At 42.2% G+C, this 17,500-nt stretch overlaps 1 protein-coding gene across 1 annotated transcript in view; it reads left to right on the forward strand.

The window, feature by feature from the left end:
* LOC122257242 (uncharacterized) overlaps positions 1-14,780 on the forward strand; it is a 22,146-nt gene extending 7,366 nt beyond the window's left edge. The window contains exons 4-5 of the mRNA XM_086545782.1: positions 6,763-6,858; positions 12,707-14,780. Of these exons, the coding sequence (XP_086401908.1) occupies positions 6,763-6,858; positions 12,707-12,736 (126 nt within the window). The 3' untranslated portion in view covers positions 12,737-14,780. The remainder of the gene's footprint in view (positions 1-6,762; positions 6,859-12,706) is intronic.
* The last annotated feature ends 2,720 nt before the right edge of the window (positions 14,781-17,500 follow it).

The following is a 17,500-nucleotide window of genomic DNA, read 5'->3' on the forward strand; positions in this document are numbered from 1 at the left end:
CCTCTCTCTCCTCTCTCTCCCTCCCCCCTCATTCTCGTGTCCTATCTTCAAGGATCTGTGTCACCTGGATATGCAGGTCTTCGCAGACCTGGCACCTAAATTACGCCATAGTGCGTGATATGATTATTTTCATATCATTTGTGGTTTATTAGTGACAAACAATACATACATTGGAAGCTAAATCAGTGAAAATATTACGGCCACAGACGTGAGGCTGTGCGGGGTACCCGAGTGACCGTGTTTGTTTTTAAAGGCTGCTCAGGTCGGGCTCTCTGGCGACCCCGCCCCCCTTCTAGAACAATGTCCACCTCTGTTCAAGGAATGGAGACTGAGGGCAGATATGACGCCCTCTGTGAGGTAGACATAGGCGGTGGTGCTTTCACATTGCCTTACACCCTCTCTCTCTCTCTCTCTTCTCTCTCTCTCTCCCCCCTCCCCCCGCTCTCTCTCTCTCCTCTCTTTCTCTCTCCCCTCTCTCACTCTGAAAGCACTGTGCATTGTACAATGCATTACTTGTAACACCGAATCTAAAGCAATCAATTAAGTTATGTTTTTTATCTTACCTATATATAACTGTATACGCATTACTGTCACCTATCTTTAGCTTTCCTTGTTACCTATATATAGCCATATTATTGTTATTATTCTTAGTGTCTTCTAACCTATATATAGCCGTATTAATGTTATCAATCTCAATGCCTTTGTTATCTATGTGAATCTATATATATCCATGCACCATGTGGTCCTATACAGTGCACCATAGTTGTCTGTCGCACCCAGCGCCCTCCTTCCTGTGTTATGACTATTTTCGCTCCGCCTAAACGATGCGAGCAAATACCCAAGCCTACCTACCATAAATGGTAACAGAGGCCTCTCTTTACGTAAGGAATCTGCCCTTGGATCATAAATAAAGAGCCACTTGGTAAGTCTTGGTCAGACAAGAAAGACAAGGGGACACTCGCTGTTCGGCTTCTGTACTATCGCTGCCCAGAATAAACCCTATCAACTTGAAGCTCCGTCTGGATTGTTCCTTGCCACTACACGTGTCACACTGACACTTTGCCTCCGAAGACTATTGAACGAAACTCTTCTAAGTAATACCTGCTGACCGCATCACGGCCACTTACACTCTCTCACCTCTCTCTCTCTCTCTCTCTCTTTCTTTCTCTCTTCGCTCTTTCTCTCTTCTCTCTCTCTCTCTCTTTTCCTCTCTCTTTCTCTCTCTCTCTCTCTTTTCCTCTCTCTTTCTCTCTCTCTCTCTTTCTCTCTCTCTCTCTTTCCTCTCTCTCTCTCTTTCCTCTCTCTCTCTCTTTCCTCTCTCTCTCTTTCCTCTCCCTCTCTCTCTCTCTATCCTCTCCCTCTCTCTCTCTCTATCCTCTCCCTCTCTCTCTCTCTATCCTCTCCCTCTCTCTCTCTCTATCCTCTCCCTCTCTCTCTCTCTCTCCTCTCCCTCTCTCTCTCTCTCTCCCCTCCCTCTCTCTCTCTCTCCCCTCTCCCTCTCTCTCTCTCTCTCTCTCTTTTTCCTCTCCCTCTCTCTCTCTCTCTTTTCCTCTCCCTCTCTCTCTCTCTTTTCCTCTCCCTCTCTCTCTCTCTTTTCCTCTCCCTCTCTCTCTCTCTTTTCCTCTCCCTCTCTCTCTCTCTTTTCCTCTCCCTCTCTCTCTTTTTTTCCTCTCCCTCTCTCTTTTTTTCCTCTCCCTCTCTCTCTCTTTTTTTCCTCTCCCTCTCTCTCTCTTTTTTTCCTCTCCCTCTCTCTCTCTCTCTCTCTCTCTCTCTCTCTCTCTCTCTCTCTCTCTTTCCTCTCCCTCTCTCTCTTTCCTCTCCCCCCCTCTCTCTCTCTCTTTAACAGGTCCGGACTTGGACACTGCTTGTATGTGGTAACGTGCCCTAGGGTGTGAAGAACACGGCAGAACAGCTTTCTTGGTTTATTGCTAAGCTTGAACAGTAGGACGTTGGAGCGAGGGTTGCTCCTCCTCCGAGGAGCGAGGTGTTGCTCCTCTGCTCCCCGAGAGGAGACTCACTGCCACAATATGTGATTTGTCTTAGGAGATGTGTGAATTACGTGTTTTCTTGTGACATGTGACATTTGGAATGTGATGAGTGAAGTGTTGCATCAATACATAGCTCTTGCAAAAGGAAAGACAAAACAACACTTTTATGTCTAGCGTGAGAGGGGAGACAGAATGGTGAAGCAACGAGAGTAAGTATATGTATGTATATATGTGTATGTGGTAGAATATATATATATAACAATTAGAGTAACATGAAAGATACAGATTACATTGATGATTGCACCATATAGAATACAGTAGCAGAAACATACACGTGCAAGTTATAATCGATGGACATAATAACAATTACAGCAGACATAATATATGTAAATACAGTGGTTACACTCTCTCCTTCCTCTCTCTCTCTCTCTTTCCTCTCCCTCTCTCTCTCTCTTTCCTCTCCCTCTCTCTCTCTCTCTTTCCTCTCCCTCTCTCTCTCTCTCTCTTTCCTCTCCCTCTCTCTCTCTTTCCTCTCCCTCCCTCTCTCTCTCTCTTTCCTCTCCTCTCCCCCTCTCTCTCTCTCTCTCTTTCCTCTCCTCTCCCCCTCTCTCTCTCTCTCTCTTTCCTCTCCTCTCCCCCTCTCTCTCTCTCTCTCTTTCCTCTCCTCTCCCCCTCTCTCTCTCTCTCTCTTTCCTCCCCCCCCCCCCCCCCCTCTCTCTCTCTCTTTCCTCTCCCCCCCCTCTCTCTCTCTCTTTCCTCTCCCTCTCCCTCTCTCTTTCCTCTCCCTCTCCCTCTCTCTTTCCTCTCCCTCTCCCTCTCTCTCTTTCCTCTCTCTCTCTCTTTCTTTCCTCTCTCTCCTCTCCCTCTCTCTCTCTTTCCTCTCCCTCTCTCTGTCTTTCCACTCCCTCTCTCTGTCTTTCCACTCCCTCTCTCTGTCTTTCCACTCCCTCTCTCTGTCTTTCCACTCCCTCTCTCTGTCTTTCCACTCCCTCTCTCTGTCTTTCCACTCCCTCTCTCTGTCTTTCCACTCCCTCTCTCTGTCTTTCCACTCCCTCTCTCTGTCTTTCCACTCCCTCTCTCTCTCTTTCCACTCCCTCTCTCTGTCTTTCCACTCCCTCTCTCTGTCTTTCCTCTCCCTCTCTCTCTCTCTCTCTCTCTCTCTCTCTCTCTCTCTCTCTCTCTCTCTCTCTCTCTCTCTCTCTCTCTCTCTCTCTCTCTCTCTCTTTCTCTTTCTCTTTCCTCTCCCTCTCTCTCTTTCCTCTTTTTTTTTTACACTTAATTTAACACAAATACATGGTGATGAAGGTAGCTCTGCACAAGTTTATATCTATGCGCGTGCATACATGCAAAGCTAAAGGAAGCATAGCTTAATGATACCTATCTAAAAGCTAAAAGTTACCTATCTCAGTTTCATAAACATTGTTGAGGTGGTGGAAGATGTCATCTTCTATGCGTGAATCAAGGAAATTTGGCTTGTCAATGTACAGATAATTGATGTGGGGATCAGAGAAACACACCTACTGCGTAATAGCTGCATTTCGGGAGAAGTCTGTGGAGAGAAGAGGGTTGTTTACATTGCCGTAGGGTGGCGCATATAAAAGAAAACGTTCATTTTGTGGGGTAACTAAATTAAACATGAGGTATTCTTCTGAGGTATAGTAGATATAAAATTATAAGCATCCTTATTATATCATATATCATATACTCAGATTCTCTTAATTAAAGATTGGTTATGGTACAAAGAATAAGTTCACATTACCCAACTTCACTTCATCTCTAATGAAATGGTAACGGATGTCAATAAGTTTTGACCTTTGGTAATTTATGGGGTATTTGGCTAGATTAATAGCACCTTGGTTGTCAACTCCTAAATCTACTGACTTAACCTTAAATCCAAATAGATCAGACATTATTTGTCCTAAGAACTTTGCCTCCTGAATGGCAGAAGTAAGAGCCATATACTCAGCTTCACATGATGAAAGTGCAACTGTCTGTTGCTTTTTGCTCTTCAATGATATTAATGGTCCAAACTTATGTAGTTGAAAACAATATCCTGTTATACTTTTCCTGTCATAACATATATATATACAGTATATATGCGATGCTACCAACTATCTGTAAAGAGTTGCATTAGCCAATACATTTGATTCTACAGTAGAAGTGTTAACAATACTTGGATCACATGGTGTGTTTCTTGCATGACAATCTGACATTCTAAATCTGTCTAAAATATTTTCCAAATATTTAGTTTGATTCACTTCAATGTAATCTTTGCATTGAATTTTCCTTTACCGTTATGTCCAGGTTTCACTTGATAAACCCATCTTCCACCCACTGCTGTCCGATTCTTGGGTAGTGAAGTGTGTTCATAGGTGGTGTTGTCCTGTAGTGAAGCAATCTCCTCATCTATGGCTTTCTTCCATCGATGTCCCTCTGGAGATGCTATAGCTTCTTGGTAGGTGACTGGTATTGGGTCATGTGACATTCGATAGCAGTGATGTATAAAGCTAGTATGTGTCACACTGGAGATACTAACCTCATCTAACCTCGAGGGTTTCTTTCTTTCTCTGGATGGATATCTTCTTTCTGTATCTTTATCCACTGGTATTCCTTCTCGGTCTTTAGCTGGACACTTCCTGTCTCCATCAGTGTCAGCTGGCATCTCATCTTGGGCCGCTTGAAGTGTTTTGAGCTGGGGCCTCGTCTCCACCAAAATGTAGTCGTCACTCAAACTTTGCTCGGCACTTGGGGATTCTGTCTTACAAGATGAGTTATCCACAAATTTGACTATTCTTACTGAGTATCTGGAAAGTATATCAAGTAGGCTGGACTTTGATCATCATAGCCCACAAATACTCCCTCCCTCCTCCTATAGGGTGTGCTTGGCTTCCCCTACATGGACTTTGTTAAACTTATCCATCTGAGAACCAGTGTGTGGCTTACCTCTACGTAGATAGAACAACTTGTTTTTCTCCACAATGTTGAATATCCTGCCATCCTTGGTAGTTAGAGTCATGCCTTTGGGTGAGAAAGTAACAGTATGTCCACTCTTGATAGCCTTCCAAACTGACATGATATCTTGTTTGAATCCTGGTATGTATAATGCATCTTTTAGTAGAATACTTCGTGAGTTGCCATCTCGATCCTGATTGAAGTCTTTCCCATCACCGACTCCTTGCACTGTTCCTTGTTGTCTCTGGCCGTCTGCCAGCTCTATGTAATGGTTTTGTGGATCAAAAGACTCTTGAAATTTCACAATCTTTGGTTCAGTTTTCTCAATATGTGAAGTGCAGCCACTGTCAATCATTAAGAAGCCTTCTTTTAAGCTAGCTACATTCTGCTTTCTACAATCATACAGCTTAGTGTTGGTCTCCTCAACAGTATGAAACCTTGATGAGTGTGTTACATGAAAAGAATACTCTTGATTTTGTTCTTCACTTGTGTCATTTGCTGAGTTTACTGAATTGCTACTCTTAGGATTCTTCACTCTACAGTCACTGTTACTGTGAGTTCTAGATTTATGAAAGTCACACCACTTTCTAGCATTTTGAGGATTGTTCACTCTCTGGAACTTACCTCCTTTGCTGCATTTTGATGCGAAATGGCCTGGTTCACCACACTTGAAACATTTCTTCTGTTTCACTGTACTGTTGTTGTTGACATTCATGACACTCTCTGTGCTAGAAGTATCCTTCAGACGATCCTCTTGACTTAACAATGCTATCTTTAATTCACTGTACTGGTATGAAGGATTACGCTGGCTAGCTACATCAACAAAATTGTTGTACTTCTTTGTAAGTCCATCCAATGTTCGTACTACTGTAAGACCATCAGTAATGTGTTCATCTATTTCCCTGAGAGCAGCTGCTGTCTCATCTATAGACGTAAGATATACTGTAACACTGTCATCATTCATCCTTTTGTTTATAAATGATCTCCATAGAACAAACAATCTGTGTTGTTTCTCTTAGGTAGTGTTTTCGTAGCAATGTCAATGCTTTCACTCCATCTCCCCTTCACGCTTTATCATGCCAAGTGACGTTCTGTCAAGACAACCTGTTAAGTGGGCATAGACTGTTTCCTTGGCCTCTTCCAAATCATAATCATTTGGGCATTTGTAAGCATACTTTTCAAAAGCAAGATGAAGTTTCAGAACTCGGAGAGCACCAGTGAAGTTTTCTTCCCACAAATCATAATTATCTGCATTACCATCAAATTCCTTAAATTTGGACCCATAACCTGTTGAAGTGGTGGAAGATGTCATCTTCTATGTGTGAATTAAGGAAATTTGGCTTGTCAATGTACAGATAATTGATGTGGGGATCAGTGAAACACAGCTACTGCATATAAGCATGTATTCCGGGAGAAGTCCGTGGAGAGAAGAGGGTTGTTTACATTACACTTGTTAAATATTGCCGTAGGGTGGCGCATATAAAAGAAAACGTTCATTTTGTGAGGTAACTAAATTAAACATGAGGTATTCTTCTGAGGTATACACAGTAGATATAAAATTATAAGCATCCTTATTCTATCATAATCTTTAATTATTCCAACAAACATATTACATAAATGCATATATTTTCCTTATCACCGTTATCAAAAGGAGTGTGATGTTACATACATGCACATATATAAGGGTTATATAAATGGAAAACATAAACATATGTGTGAGCTAAGTGTTGTATAGTAACCAATTATTTGCTGCTTGTTTCTATGTATCGATCTGAAACAAGTTAAGTCCAGAGAATCTTATCAAATCAAACTTATTCCATAGACAGGTGAAGTGAAGCAAGAACGATCGCTGGTGCAGAGATGTCCTGGATCTCGGTACCTCTACGCTGAACTCGCTAGCGGCTTGACTTCTTGTGCTGTAAGTTGATTTTTTCACCTTAGCTCGCAGTGGTCTCAGCCATGGGTTTCTCTACAAAGGTGGCTTTGCAGAGTACTGTGAGGCCAGCTACATCTCAACTATGTTATTATGATGCTGAAGGCTGGGTTGGGACATTTTCAGTTGTACTGCTGTTTATCAACCGACGAGCACGATGATCTACTTTCTCCAGAAGTGAGGGGAGAGTATTCAAACCTGTGAGTTGTAGAGAATCCTGCATCCTTTTACATCAAGGATGCTATTTGCTGCAATGCTAGCAGCTTCCCTGCTTCTTTCCTGGCGAGATCATTAATATGACTTTTGAAATTCATTCCTTTGTCAAACTTAATTCCAAGGATGTCCAGTATGTCAGCATCTTCTATTACGATGTCGCTCATTGAGAGCATGAGTAAGCAGTTGTTTTGATGCTGAGCTGTGTGCATCATTTGAGTTTTTTTTCTGCAGCAAACATGATTTGCTATAGTTGTCCCTTATACTTGTTAAACGCTGCTGCATTACTCTTTAAACTTCATTTAACTGGTTCTTGTCAAATGAGAAGAATATAGTGCAATCATCTTCATATGCATATGATTCTGGAACAAGAACAAGTAGGTCATTAAAGTAAAGAGGTCCTAGAACACTACCCAGTGGAGCACTTGCACCAATGTGAAACTCCTGAGAAGTTGTGCCCTTATACACTACATGTAAGGAATGACCTTGAAGATAGTCTCCAAGCAGTTTAAGTAGCCTACCATTTATCCCATTTGCTTTACACTTGGCCAGAAGACCATGCCAGACCCTGTCAAAGGCTCCAGCGATGTCAAGTGCAATAATGCAGGTGATCATCTGATCATCTAGAGCTTTGTGCCACGTAGATGAAAGGTTCAGGAGGTCTGCTGCTGACCGACCCTTTCTGAAGTCAAACTGCCTTTCGTTGTAGAAATTGAGTCAGTTGCCTAGAGATGATTATCTCCAGTATATTGCCAATGTGGGAAAGGTGATACAGGACGGTAGTTTCCCACTTCACATTTCACCATATGTTGGGTGATATTTATGTCTTGAAGACGATGGGATGTTCGTTCTGGCAGGATAGGTGCTGGATGGCTGGGGTCTGGCACCTGCATTTTCTTGGCAAACTGTTCTGCAAAGATACTGGCTTTCTCAGAATTTTTGACAGCAAATGTTCCATTCTGATATTTAAGAGGTGGAATGTCCTTTACTCTCGAAAAACCCTCTTTGACAAGAGACCACCTAAATTTGCTGCCTACACCCCTTATCTGCATCTTCAGACGAATATCCTCTATATGGGGTGCCTCTTGTATGTTTGCCATGCCTTGTACTTGGCATCAGAAGCAATTCGGCAGTGATAACCAAACCATGGCTGGTCGATAGCTTTGCTGATAAAAGTTCTGTGGGGAACATATTGATGTTGAAGAGACAAGATGTGATCTGTTAATGCCTGTGCCTTAGCATCGAGGTCACCAGTTAGCAAAGTGTCCCAGTCAGCTTTTTCTAGAGTATTACGAATAGCAGACCAATTTGCATGGTCCAAAATCCTACAGGTCTGCAGGGGACCAACTGACCTGTGAAGTCTGTCACAACTGGATCCAGAGATGACCCTGAAGTATGTGTAAGGAAATCTACATGATTTTGTAGTCCAAAGACTTCTAAGAAGTTATTGAATGTTCTTTGGATGAGATACTGATTGAGATCACCTGCCAATATAAAGTTCTGACAGTTATATTTAATCAATAGGTCATCTAGATTTGCTGTAAGATAATCCAGTGGATCTGTGTTATGCCACTGTGGCCTGTAGCAGACACAGATTAACACCGAAAGATTATCCAGCAGATGAAGTTTAAAAAACATCATCTCAAGATGATCTGGTATTGGAGGATCAAGTTTTTGGATGTGGAGAGAGCTGTGAAAACAGTCTGCTACTCCTCCCACTTGGCGGAGTTGTCTGTCACATCTATACCAGGTTGTATATCCTGACAAACGTCCATAATTTTGAGCAACAGAGTCATTTTTTAAAATTTCCACAGTTGCAACAATATCAGGTTTGAATCTGTTATTATATCCATGTGTTAGGTCTCCAATGTTTGTTAAGGTTAACAGATAGCATCTTAAGTTGATGACTTCCTATGAATCCAGGAGCAGTGAGCGGTTGTTGACTGTATTTTTCCTGCAAGGGTGTTCTGCTAATCAGTGGGGGTTTATATGAATTATATACTTGTGGTTGCAATGAAAGATGGTTTTGGAAGAAATGAAGGGGAGCAGATTTTTTATTTATCTGTGAAGTTACAATGGATTTCTCATACAGTTCTTGTTTCTCAAAGTTCCTCTTTTCCCGACAGTTATGTTCTGAGTGTCACAAAACTGACACTGCAATTTATGCCTGCAGGAGTGTCCCCATCCTCCACAATTAGAACAAAAGGGTTTAGGGTCCCACCTGTGGTTGGTATCCCTTTGAATTGGTATTGGCTTTGGCTGTGATGGCCAGTTGCCTCACTTTGGGGCTTTAGTATCCCTCTTATTTCCAGTCTTTTGGACTAGTGGAACAGTAGTGCGTGACAGTTTGTTGTTAGCCTGCCTTGCAATTTCCCCTGGCTGTTCTGGGATATGATGTGAGGGTTGTGTGTAGTGGCAGACTTTTTTAAGGCATTTTGTTTTTTCAGACTCACCATTGAGATGTAGTCTCACACTTATCAGTGAGGTCTTTCCACTCACTGTCTATTTTGTCTGGCAGAGCACTACAGAGTTTGGAAGCGACAGAAGTATTGTCTAGTGTGTTGACTGTGGCACTGAGGGTATCAATAAGTTTAAGAACACCTACCACTGCGTCCCTTTTAGAGGTGATGTCTTGTGCTAGACTTTGATACTGACGTAGTGAGTTTCGTTGTTTACTCACTTCATCTGTTAGTTTTCTGATGATACCTATAAGATCTACTTTTTTAAGATCAAGAAGGTGAGTATCATTAGATGTATTTTTAGCCAGATCTTCCGATGTGGCTTTATCTATGGATGAGTTGAGATACTCAACCTCATCTACGATTCCTGCCATCTTTCTCAAGTCACTGACGGTTTCACAGGAAAAGAAGAGCCTATCTGTATTGCCAGTACAAGCTGTATAGCATACATTAGGGCAATTGGCTGTGTTGTAAGGCAGGAAGTTGGGCTCTTTCCCCACCTTGCCACAGACGCTACACCAAAGGCGTGGATTAATACCACTTATGCCCTTTGGTCGGGCAATTAGAGGATGCCTCTCATTTTCTGATGACATTCCAAGAATGCTTAAAAGGGCTAGTTTATTAATTAATCATCCTGCCTATTATGTGCCTTGCAAGAGCTAAGAGTGGCAGGAAGAGCTGCCGATAGTCCCTGACTAATTCCTAATTAAGAAATCGAAATAAATGGTATAGCAAAGTTTTGCCTCACCCTGTCCAGCATCGGCTCGTATCCATCTAAATGAGAGGAGTACAGTCGTCGAATCGAATTTAGAATTCCCAATTTACTTTCCATAATAAAACAAAAGCGTATGAACTCAGTTAAGCAAAGTGAAAAACTGACTGTCTGGATTTTATAATTACTGACAACTTCAAATAAATTAGCAATGGAATGACAATTGCAAATCAAAAATTACGAAAGCCAGAAGTACCGAACGACCACAACGTTTTTGCACTACCAAACAACCGTTGTGCTTAATTTTTCTAGTCGAATTTATCACTATGAAAGGCTTGGTGTTTTCACTGAAGAACACGCCAAGAAGTTCATATGACAAAGATCTAGAAAAGCTGGAAACTAGATATTTACTCGGAGCTAATGGCAGCATGTTTAGGCGGTACGCAACACTCTCTCTCTCCTCTATCTCTCTCTTTCCTCTCTCTCTCTCTTTCTCTTTCCTCTCTCTCTTTCTCTTTCCTCTCTCTCTCTCTCTTTCTCTTTCCTCTCTCTCTCTCTCTTTCTCTTTCCTCTCTCTCTCTCTCTTTCTCTTTCCTCTCTCTCTCTCTCTTTCTCTTTCCTCTCTCTCTCTCTTTCTCTTTCCTCTCTCTCTCTCTCTTTCTCTTTCCTCTCTCTCTCTCTCTTTCTCTTTCCTCTCTCTCTCTCTCTTTCTCTTTCCTCTCTCTCTCTCTCTTTCTCTTTCCTCTCTTTCTGCTCTCACTATCTATCACATTCGATCTTTTGTTTGCTTTTCTTTTCTTTTTTCTGTTTTTATTATCCATTTTTTTCTCGTATTTTTTTTTATTTTCCTTTTTTTTTTTTTGCTTTATTTGTCGCTTTTTTTCCTTTTTCCTTTCTCTCATTTTTTCCATTTTCCTTTCGCTCTCTTTCCTTTCTCCCATCTTCTCTCCCTCTCCCATTCAAGCTCTCTCGTTCTCTCTCTTCTCTATCTGTCCCTCTCTTCCTTTCTCGATCTATTTATCTTTCCTTTGTTTTTTATCACTTTTTCTGTTCTCTTCTTTCCGTTTCTCATTCTCTCGGTTTGCTTTTTGTTTGTTTATTTTTCTATCTCTGTTTTTTTTATCTTTTTAAGTATGTCAGTTGTTGTTTTTTCTCAATATTTACATTTAATTTTCTTTTTTTTTTCTTTCTTTGTTTCTCTCTCTCTCTCTCTCCTTTCTCTACATCTTTATCTTTATACCTTTTATTCCCTGCCTGTTTTTATTTTCTCTTTTCTCATTTTTTCTCTCCTAGCTTCAACCCCTTTATCTTTATATGTCTCTGCCCCTCATTAAAGAAGAAAAGGGTCTCTGACAATTTGGTTTAGATTGTATTAAATACAATTTGTTTCTCTATTTCAGTGTATCATCATACTTGTATCAGCTTCATACTTGCAACACCAAGCTTTTCCCTACCAACAAACATGTAATTGGTAACCTCCTCTTAGCAGCTATGTGATCGTCACTGTAAGATCCAAGGGGACGTACATAAACCACAACACACATTCATCTTACCACTCGTATATTGTTATAAAAACGACGCCTTCTATTGGTATATTAACATACAGAACAAGTAAATGTATCCAGATAAAAAAAATATATATATACGTTTCAGCAAAGATTAAAAAAGTAACCATGAGGTATGGGAAGGCCTTTCTTAAAAAAAAAAAAAAAAAAAAAAGTATATCTTGCATATCTTCAAATGTATTTTACAAAAAGCATCATGACAGGTGCTTCAGGGAAGATTCGGATGATCCGTGAGCCGCAATTCCTCCAGAATCCTTGTTTCATCGTGACCAAGGATATAAGGCTGGATTTAGGGCTAAGAAGGGTTGGCTTTGGGTCATAGGAACGGATGTAAGGTTTGGAACAAAGGAAAGGGATGGGAGAAAGATAGAGATGCGAAATAGAAGCAGAAAAGTAGGCTGACGGGTAGGAGGTATAAAATAGGAAAAAGATATAGATCAAATTGATTAGAAAGAAGTATATAAAGAACAGAACAGGTTAAGGAAGAAAGTGAAAACATGAAAGAATCCTTATTGGTAAACAGTAGGTCATCATAATATATATAGGGATAAGGAAGAGGTTATAATATATCCAAAATTTGCTAACTCGGCAAAATAAGTTGAATAAAGAAAATGTGATATGGGCAAAGAGAAACGTACAGAAGGTAAATATAATGAAAAAGGAGGAAAGGGAAAAGTACAATCCAGTAAAACATGGTAATGGTGAGCTAGTATTTTAATTGTTCAATATTTGATACTTATTCGCAGCACCATCTTAAGAAGGAAGAACAGATATACATAGAATGTATCTCTGATCAGTTTTAACATCCCCATCTGGTCATTTCTTGTTAGTTTTTTTAATTAAAACAAGTAATCAGGCTCAGGTCTTCTATCTTCTCTTTGCAGTCGCTGCGGTGTCCACAACCACCCCTGTGACCCTCGATTACCTCGCATCTCAAGTCGCAGCGCTCTCTAAGGACATACGGAGACTCAGCACGCGAACAGCATCCCGATCGATTTATCGGTCACGCTTCCGGACGCCAGCACCCACAAGCAGAGACCGAGACAACAGAGACCGGGGCTGCTGACGTTCCCCTCCGCCATGACGGCGTAAAGAGGACCACACTCTCTATTTTTATCACTCTAGATTAGATCCCGCACTTATCAGTGCGCCTCCTGGTAGGGAAACGAGCACTAGTGAAAAGAGGTTCCTCCTCTTCGTTCGAGATGTCTCCTCCATTTTTGTTTGCTCGTCAAAACAGGCACTGAGGTCAGCCTTCCCACCCTTCGCACCCTACAAACTGCCAACGTTTCGCCCATCATTGTTTACGGTGGTGAACCCAGCAAGCAGTTCCCTTGGGTCTTTCTCATCGCTGATGAGATATGTGACTAACTTCCTCGCCGCTTCAATGTCATTCCTAGCTCCGATACCCTCAGAGACATCTTCCTCAAATTTCCAGCAGTGACCAAGCCGATCAACCACGAGACGAAGCCGCCGCATGGAGTTTAACATCACATCGTGACAGAAGGACCTCCTGCTCACTCCTGCTGCAGGCCGCGTCGTCAAGGCTGAGTTCGACTATATGATGGAGCTCGGCATCATACGCCCTTCCTGTAGCCAGTGGGCATCTCTACATCTCGTCAGGATTTGAGCCCCTTTGTCGACTACCGTCATCGCCACTGACAAATACCCGCTGCCTCACCTTCAGACCTTCTTCAGTCACCAGATATCGGAGTCGATCACCATCGCAGACGAGGGTATCCCCAATAATAACCCCCAATGATAACACCTTTCGTGCTCTTCGAGTTCATACAGATCGTTGTACAGACCTTCCAATGGTTCATCGACGACGTGACACGCGGCCCCGAGGGCATCTTTGTCTGTATAGACATTCTCGTCGCCAGCACCTTGAGCACAAGTCATCCTCGTGCCCTATTCAGCAGACTCCAAGAAGCCGACGTCGTCATTAATGCTGGGAATTGCGTATTTGCGTATCTCTCGCTTTCGTCGGGCACACCACCTCCGGCGACATCATCCCTTCACAGGAAAAGGTTTATCTCCAGCCGTGCTCTTGCGATCCGTCTCGTCGGCGAGGAACATCATTAGAACAGTTCTGTTACTGCCTTGATAGGAGGCCAGAATTCGCTCCGAAGACGTCTTCCTCTGGACGTTTCCTTAGGCTATCGACGCCCATACACCCCGCCCTCCGTCTGACGCCGTTTTGTCGACGCCTGCCACGAGCACTGCAGCATCAGGGTCACCTAGCATCTCATCTGCAGTAAGGTCGTGTGGCCCGCCATCAACAAGGACATTAGACAGTGGGGCCGTACCTGCATCGAGTGCCAGAAAAGCAAGGTCTAGATGCACACTAAATCTCCTCTTCAGATTTTCCCCATTCCATTCCACCCTTGACAGGCACCCATGCCTCACCTTCAGGCATCGTTGGACAGCTGTCATTAGAGGAGGGTTACTCTTACATCCAGACCATGATCTATCGCTGCACCAGATGGCCCGAGGCTACGCCCATCCTCAGCACCTACATTTCCCGGATTGGGACGCCTGCCACGGTGACTACCGACCGTGGCCCCCAGTTCATTAGCACCCCTGTGCTAACGGCATTGTGGAACACTTCCGTCGGCACATGAAGCAGCCCCTTATGTGCTGCTCCTCCGATCGATGATGTCCTCCTCAACATCTGTATGTCCTTCAAGATCTGCAGTGCTCCTTGCAGATTTCGTCACCCAGACCAGCGACCAGACACCAAGAACCTACGGCAACCAACTCTGCAACCATATGGCATATAGTTTCGACCAATGACCTTCGCCGCAACCCTACTGCGCCTTATCAACCGGGCACGAGGATAAAAGGAGCCGATCCCGGCAGAAAATCCTCCCTTGACAATTAGGTCTCAATCCGGCTCCTGTTCCCTAGCTACATTGCTGTTTGCTTATTCGCATTCAATAAAGAGATAAACACCAACACTCTTTCCTTTACCATATGTATGTGTAGTAAAATACAAAATAAATCACACATTTCAAACTTCCCAAAGGTTTTACACAAAAGACGAACTAACATATCTGGTTGAAACCGTTATCCAAATCTATCTATGAAAAGGAAAAATCAATTATACAGAATGCAGCTAGTATTTCACAAACACCTTAAAAAGAAAAAGAAAAAAAAAATTAAACAAGAAAATTTAGCAGCAAAGCGTTCGCAGCCGTCCTACCGGACCTTCCAGAACGAAACATTTACCTACCCACCAAAAATCAGGCTATCTGCTACTGTGCAAGGTAAGATGCAAAAGTTTTCCAGAATGCAAGACAGATTAGAAGAAAAAAAAACTTCCTAACCCTTAAACAGGGCCATAAAAAAAGTAAAAGAAAAGGTGCCCATGCTTGTGTCTAAACTAAAGGAAATTGCAAAATGAACTATAAGCTGGGAAAGCATCTAAACGCAACCGCTACCCAAAACGTCAGTAATGCCCCATGAGGTGGGTAAAGAAACATTGGCCATGGATAGAAAGGCCCTGTTTACTCCATAAAAAGATAATGCCCTTCAAGCCATTGCAAACGGAGAGGGTCTCTGGAGGCTGTGGTTTACATTCTTTTAATTTATATCTATATTTCGGTATATAATATTTGTAATAACGTAGGGCTGTGACATTATGCTTTTGGCATAAAGCATATTCTTTTAGCATATTTCATTTTAAAGAATATGCTTTTCATAGGCCATTTTAAAAGAATATGCTTTTTATAAAAAAAATATGTTTTTTATGTAAACTCTATTCTTTTTACTAAAAATCTATGCTTTTATACGCCAGATGAGTAAATTCAGTGTGTTTTGTTCACAAAATCATTCAAGGATGCGGCTATAATAGAAATATAGAATACCACTACTACACTATTTTATTTACGCCTTAAAACTGCATGATAAAACGAGGGAAGAGGGAAGATAAACGAGGAGGGGGAGGAAGGGAGGGAAATATGGAGAGGGGGTAGGAAGAGGAGGAGGGTACGAACAAGGGGATGAACTATGTGGTTGGAGCTTGATTACGTCACAGGTATTATGTCACCAATTTATGTTCGTTTCTTTGGGAGAGACGTTTAACTTTCTCCTTTTTATAGGGAGAAGTGGCATTATTATGTACTGTTGATGATTCACAATACATTGGGATATTACGGGAGGGTGTGAAATACCCTGTGGCAAAGTTTCATAATGATATGAGAGTTTGTTGCAGTTATTTCAGAAAAAGCATATTTTAAAGCATAAAAAGCATATTTTAAAGCATAAAAAGCATTTTTTTAAAAGCATAAAAAGCATTTCTGTAAAAGCATAATGTCACAGCCCTAGACTAATAAGTAACCCATATATATGGGAGGAAGGTAGAGTTGGAATTGGAGTAAAGGAAGGAGGGGAGAAAGAAGATGATGGGTACGAGAAGGAAAATAGGGAGGAAAAGGAGGAGGAGTGGTTGAAGTAGGAGGAAGGGGGAGGAAAAGGAGGACAAGAATTGGGAATGGAGGAGGAGGAGGAGGAAGAAAAGGGTGAAAAAGAAAAGGAGGAGGAGTTGAAGTAGGAAGAAGAAAAGGAAGAAGAGGAGGAGATAGAAGAGAGGGAGGAGTAGGAGGAGGAGGAAGAAGAGGAAGAAGATATGGAGGAGGAAGAGGAGGAGTTGGGAGAGGAAGAAGAGAAGGAGGAGAGGAAGAAGGAGGAGAGGAAGAAGAGAAGGAGGAGAGGAAGAGGAAGAAGAGAAGGAGGAGAACGAATAAGAAGAGGAGGAGGAGGAGATGAAGGTGGAGGAAGAGGAGGAGGAGATGAAGGTGGAGGAAGAGGAGGAGATGAAGGTGGAGAAAGAGGAGGAGCAGATGAAGGAAGAGGAGGAGATGAAGGTGGAGAAAGAGGAGGAGGAGATGGAGGTAGAGGAAGAGGAGGGGGAGGAGATGAAGGTGGAGAAAGAGGAAGAGGAGGGGGAGGAGATGAAGGTGGAGAAAGAGGAGGAGATGGAGGTAGAGGAAGAGGAGGAGGAGATGAAGATGGAGAAAGAGAAAGAGGAGGGGGAGGAGATGTGGGTGGAGTAAAAGAAGAAAGAATATGAGGAGATAAGGAGGAAGAGTAGCAGGAGGAGGAGGAAGAAGAAGAGGAAAAAGAAAAGGAAAAGGAAAAAGGGGAGGAGGAGTAAAATGAAATAGAGAAAGAGAGAGACAATGAAATAAAGAGAGAGAGAGAGAGAGAGAGAATGAAATATAGAAAGAGAGAGAAAAGGAAATAGAGAAAGAGAAAGAGAGAGGGGGGGATGAAATAAAGAGAGAGAGAGGGGGAAATGAAAGAGAGAGAGATTAACAATCTTATTCGATATATTTAATTTGGTTTAGTTTTATTCATTTCTATATAATTTAATTTATATATCTCTCATCTGTTTACAAGTTCAGAAATTCAATATTGATTCGTTTATATTAATTAATTCGATTGTATTTCTCATCTGATGATTAAGCCTCGTATCAGGAAGTTTATTTCGCATATTACATTAATCTTGAATTAATTTACATAATCTTTGTGCATATACACTATTACTGCAGGCAAGTGTAGTCAGAATCATCCGCAGAACGCATTCTTTCTTTAATCTCTCTCCCTCTCTCTCTCCCTCTCCCTCACCCCCCCCCCCCTCTCTCTCTCTATCCCTCCCTCTCTCTATCTCCCTC

This window comes from Penaeus japonicus, unplaced genomic scaffold (assembly GCF_977035675.1).
Source record: "Penaeus japonicus unplaced genomic scaffold, GWHDUDI00000001_assembly GWHDUDI00000017, whole genome shotgun sequence".
In the NCBI taxonomy this organism is placed as follows: Eukaryota; Metazoa; Arthropoda; class Malacostraca; order Decapoda; family Penaeidae; genus Penaeus; species Penaeus japonicus.